The following is a 4,973-nucleotide window of genomic DNA, read 5'->3' as shown; positions in this document are numbered from 1 at the left end:
CGTATAAAGCACAGAATTTCTTTTCTCATCTTAGATAAGGACTAATGAAAAAACATGAAATTTTTAAATATTATTTTAATGGCAAAATGAAATGTTCGAATATTTGATTTTTTTCAAAAACTAACTTCCAACGTGAAAGATCGACGGCTACAAGGAAAAAGAAAAATGTGCGTTAAAAGAAAGATACCTAGGCTAGCCTCTCGTAGTACGTAGGTAGCGACAGGCGCGTATTGCAGCAGCGTCTCATGCAAGCGCCATGAGATAGCTACGTTCGCGGGCCACAAGGGAAAGCTTCCACACGCCATCTCATCTCATTGGAGAGGACCATGTAACCTACCGACAAATACAGTTCCGCATGCGCAGCCCACGGTTCATCAATCCAAGCCATTCATTCGATGGGCCCCACAATAAAGTAAGAATACCCCAAAAATCTTCCATATTCAATAATCCTAACCCTTGGATATTGTCCCTGCCTTCATTAGATGTTGAACCAATGATATCCTTCCTCGCTTGCTCGATATTTCTATCGAAGCGTTCAGACCATCCAATTCCTAGATCTCGAGGGTATTCACCCATCCAAAGTGGGCCCGATCAAATGAACGGCTTGGATCATCAAACTATCATCCCCATGTGCTATAAATCCGCGAACAAGTCAAGACAAGACTTGATAATCCATCTCCCATTGGATTGCGTGGCCCACCCATCAATCTAAATCCCACACTCAAACAAACTAAGGACTATACACCTTCGAATCTTATATTATATATAATCCTAAAGAAGCCCACAAGTTTCTGAGAGCTTAATAAACGAAGCTTGAAATAGAAAAACGAGATTGCCTGAGCAGGGACTGACTACCATACCACTCTCCATGAAGGAGAGGAAGAGTATAGAGATTCAGTGCTCCTCAGAATCAAAATCGGATGAATCCTTCATTGGGTTTAGAAAGAAGAGGATGAAGAATAAGAGGAGATTCAGTGATGAGCAGATCAGGTCGTTGGAATCCATGTTCGAGGAAGAGACGAAGCTCGAGCCACGGAAGAAAGTGCAACTCGCGAGGGAGCTTGGGCTGCAGCCGCGCCAGGTGGCGATATGGTTCCAGAACAAGAGAGCCAGGTGGAAGTCGAAGCAGCTGGAGCGGGAGTACAGCGAGCTGAGGGCGAATTACGACGCTCTGAAGTCGAGTTTCGAGTCGCTTAAAGAGGAGAAACGATGCCTGCTGAAGCAGGTCTGTACGTGCTCTTCTTTCTCTATGGAATTCTGTAGTTTTGAAACTCGTTGAGTTGATTGAAACTCAGCCGGGTCGACTCGTTTTCTAGAAGGTTTTTTTTTGTCTTTTTTGAGAAGATAAGAGGATCTTTATTTCCTCTAAAAGGACACGTGGCCTAGAAAATACAAGTGGGGCCCACACCGGAGATGGGTCATTTTTACATTAGATTTTTGTAATTCATTTTCAATGTGTTAATTCATAAAATTATATGTATAAATACTTATTTTAACGGAGTTGACATTAACACTCAACCTAATTGATGGTGGCCCACTTTTCTTTTCTTGCTGCTAACAGTAATGCAGTAGGAAACGGATTAGGTACTACCCCTGCCACCAGCCAATGGCTGATGGTCGGTGCTCTGTGGGCCCCGCCTGATGTATGTGTTTCATCCATGCCGTCCATCTATTTTTATAGATCATTTTAGCACGTGAGAAAAAAATTGAGGTATATCCGAATCTCGAATGGACCACATTACAGGTAACAGTGTTGAATTAACATCAACCATTAACAACTTTTTGGGGGCCATAAAAGTTTTGGATCAAGCTGATCTATGCTTTTTCCCTTCATCTAGGTCTGTATGACCTAATCAACATATTGGATTTCAAATAAATATTACAGTGGACGTGAGGGGGATTTTAATGGTGGATATCCAATCACTATTGTTTTCATGTGGTGTGGTCCATATGAGATATATATCCCTCTCATTTTTTGGGATAAAGCCCTAAAATTATCTTTAAAAATGGATGAACGGCATGGATGAAATATATACATCATGGTGGGGCCCACAGAGCACCGACCATCAGCCACGGGGTTGGTGGCAGGGGGAGTAGCCAATCCGTTTCCAATGCAGTAGTACAACTTTGTACTACTGCGTCGGTAGAATTATTGAGAAAGAGAAATTCATGTGATAGTTCAACACCATTTTGAAGATGTTGGTGACTCATTCTCCTCAGATGTGGTACTATCTATGGCTATCCAAGCCATTCAAATTGTGAAGGATGGCGTGTTTCTTAAAAATCAAATTGATTATGTGATACTAAGTTCCTAATCATCCAATTGATGGTATCAAACGGAGATTTAAGAGTAAGGAAGTGAGGAATCCGAATTCAAAAAGCAAAATCAAATGGTTAGGATGTAACTTCTGGTTTATGCTCTATCAACAAATGGTTCGCTGGTTCGGACAGTCTGGATTGTCTTAAAATTATGACATGTGGACTGTATAGGAGTCATCCCATTCTGAAATGGTGGTAAACTATAACAAGAATCTACGTAATGAAGAATTGACATTTTCAATAATTAATTAGGTAGGTGTAAATGGTGGGTCCGGATTAGGGGTGAAACCGGGGTAACAGCTTAGTGGGTGAATCCCTGAACGTGGACCCACTTTGATTTTTTATTTTTTTGTATATCTACTCCGTCCATGAGTTTTTCCAGCTCATTTTAGGGCGTGGTGCAAAAAATAAAGTAGATTCTAATCTCAAGTGGACCACACCACAGGAAACAATGGTCATTGAGCACCTACAATTAAAACATTTCCTCGGGCCCACTGTAATGTTTATTTTCCATTCAAGCTGTTGATAACGCCACACAGACCAGGATGAAGGGAAAAAAAAAATATCTAAGTTGATCCGAAACTTTTGTGGCCCACAAAAACTTTCTAATTATCAATGACCAGTCTCCTGTGGTGTGGTCCACCACTTGACATTTGGGTCAGCTTCATTTTTGGGACCTTGTCCTAAAATGAGATGGAAAAACTAATCGACGAAGTGGATATACAACATATGAATCAAGGTGGGCCCTACATTCATTGACTCACCCTATGAGTTGTTGTCCCATACTAACCCAATTACCAAACACATGTTAGAGTTGGCCTCTAACAAGGGGATGAGTTTTCATCCCAGGTAACATCTTAGATGATGATCTGAATTGTTCATGCTCTCAGTACAGCCTTACAGAAGCCATAACCTTTTAATCATGCCTTGTTGATTAAAAATTGTTGAGTGCAGAGAAGTGACATCTAGTTGTGATCCAAACATGAATCAAACAAGCATGGGAGTATAAAATTCAAGTATGCACAGAGAACACAACAATTTATATGAAAAAATTCCTGTGGTAAAAAATCATAACACAATCAGACAAACAATTCATCATGAAAACAAAATTACAAGAAAGGAACAACTTCCAATCAAACTCTAAAGTAGAAAATCCTATATCTCATTTCTTCAAACCTTAAGTTATCTCTAGAACAATCATACGTTAATCCTAATCACACAATAACTCAGTTTATATAACACAATTCCAAAATTAGAAATAAAAATATGTCCTTATACAGAAGTTGCATGGACCGTTGTTCAAACCTTCGATCGATCGATGCCACAAGTTCGATTCGATATAACTTGCTCAAAAATATCCAACGAGCTAACTTGATTTTTTGGAATTTTCTCGATTAATCGAGATTCCATGTTCGATCGATCGAATATGTCCAAAACTATTTATAGACAAAACTGAAAAATTCAGGATTTTCTCGATCTGATTGAGACTTCCATCAATCGAGATCTAATGTTTCAGCATAGAGTGAAGGCACCAATTTCAACAAAAACTCTATCATGTGTTTAAATACTTAGTAAGAATGCTAAAAAAATAGTCATTGTGAAGTGATACTAAAAACTTTCTGAAGCAATCATGAAAAACCCAATCCAAAATAGAGGATAACACAAACACTTCTTGAGTTAATCAGATATTGAATTTTTTGAACCAGGTGCAACACAAACTGTCAGAACTACATGCTAACATTTTCTTCTTATGTTGCAGTGTCAAAAGCTGGGTGCCATGCTAGAAAAGGACCAAGAGGTGAACAGGCGGTGCAGCTCGGACTCGCTAAGGAATGGTGACAATGCCGACTGCAACGACCGAGAAACCACATTGGGTGAATATGAAGTGAAGCCCAGCTTGTTGCTAGAGGAGGGATCAGATGTTAGATTGATAGCATGTTCAGACCATGAAAACTCTGTAGCCTGCGAGCAAACTAGGCCAGAAGAACTGCAACTTCCAAGCATGGGAGAGCCTGTGAGCAGCTCACTGACATTGCCTGAGTGGAATGATTTCGATTCCTGCTGTTTCTCTGATCAGTCTTGTAGCAGTTTGCAACTGTGGGATTTATGGCATTGAAGGAAATTATAAATCACATGAGAAGTCGGCGAACAGGTTCGAAACTTTTCATTGGATTTTCCACTTGAGATGTCAAGATAATGGAAACAAGATTACAAACAGATATGTAATGAGACGCGAGTGGACGTGTTTGTTTTGTGATAGAGAACAGCAAGGCGATTGGACGATGAGCACAGTCATGTATATGTATTGAACCTTGACATGAAGTGGTCCAGACCAGGTTTTGTTGCACCATGTAGAATAGTATTTGTAGACTCATACCAAGTTTTCACGTTCTGTCAAATCTTGGACTGAATGGTTTTTTTAAATACATGTACAAATGCAACAACTTTCGACCAAAGGCGCTACTTCTCTAGCCAATTATCTAATGGCCATCGACAGGTTCGCCCACCACCCCGAGTCCTTGGACATAGCTGTTGGGCCCGCGGCCTAGACACCTGAGCTTATCAGGTCAATTCAAGATTAAAAAATCATAGGTGATTTATAAGAATGCGAAGCTCTACATCAACCTCATCTATTGACCAGATTCAGACAACAA

At 40.1% G+C, this 4,973-nt stretch overlaps 1 protein-coding gene across 1 annotated transcript; it reads left to right on the top strand.

The window, feature by feature from the left end:
* Positions 1 to 658: 658 nt before the first annotated feature.
* Positions 659 to 4,711, top strand: LOC131248589 (homeobox-leucine zipper protein ATHB-7-like). The gene is made up of 2 exons (XM_058248936.1): positions 659 to 1,225; positions 4,079 to 4,711. Exons 1-2 carry the CDS (start codon positions 869 to 871, stop codon positions 4,433 to 4,435), a joined length of 714 nt encoding a protein of 237 aa, XP_058104919.1. The 5' UTR covers positions 659 to 868; the 3' UTR covers positions 4,436 to 4,711.
* Positions 4,712 to 4,973: the final 262 nt, after the last annotated feature.

The sequence above is a fragment of the Magnolia sinica genome, chromosome 6 (assembly GCF_029962835.1).
Source record: "Magnolia sinica isolate HGM2019 chromosome 6, MsV1, whole genome shotgun sequence".
NCBI classification, from domain to species: domain Eukaryota; kingdom Viridiplantae; phylum Streptophyta; class Magnoliopsida; order Magnoliales; family Magnoliaceae; genus Magnolia; species Magnolia sinica.
The sequence above is the reverse complement of the archived record's forward strand: the minus strand, read 5'-3'. Positions and strand labels throughout refer to the sequence as shown.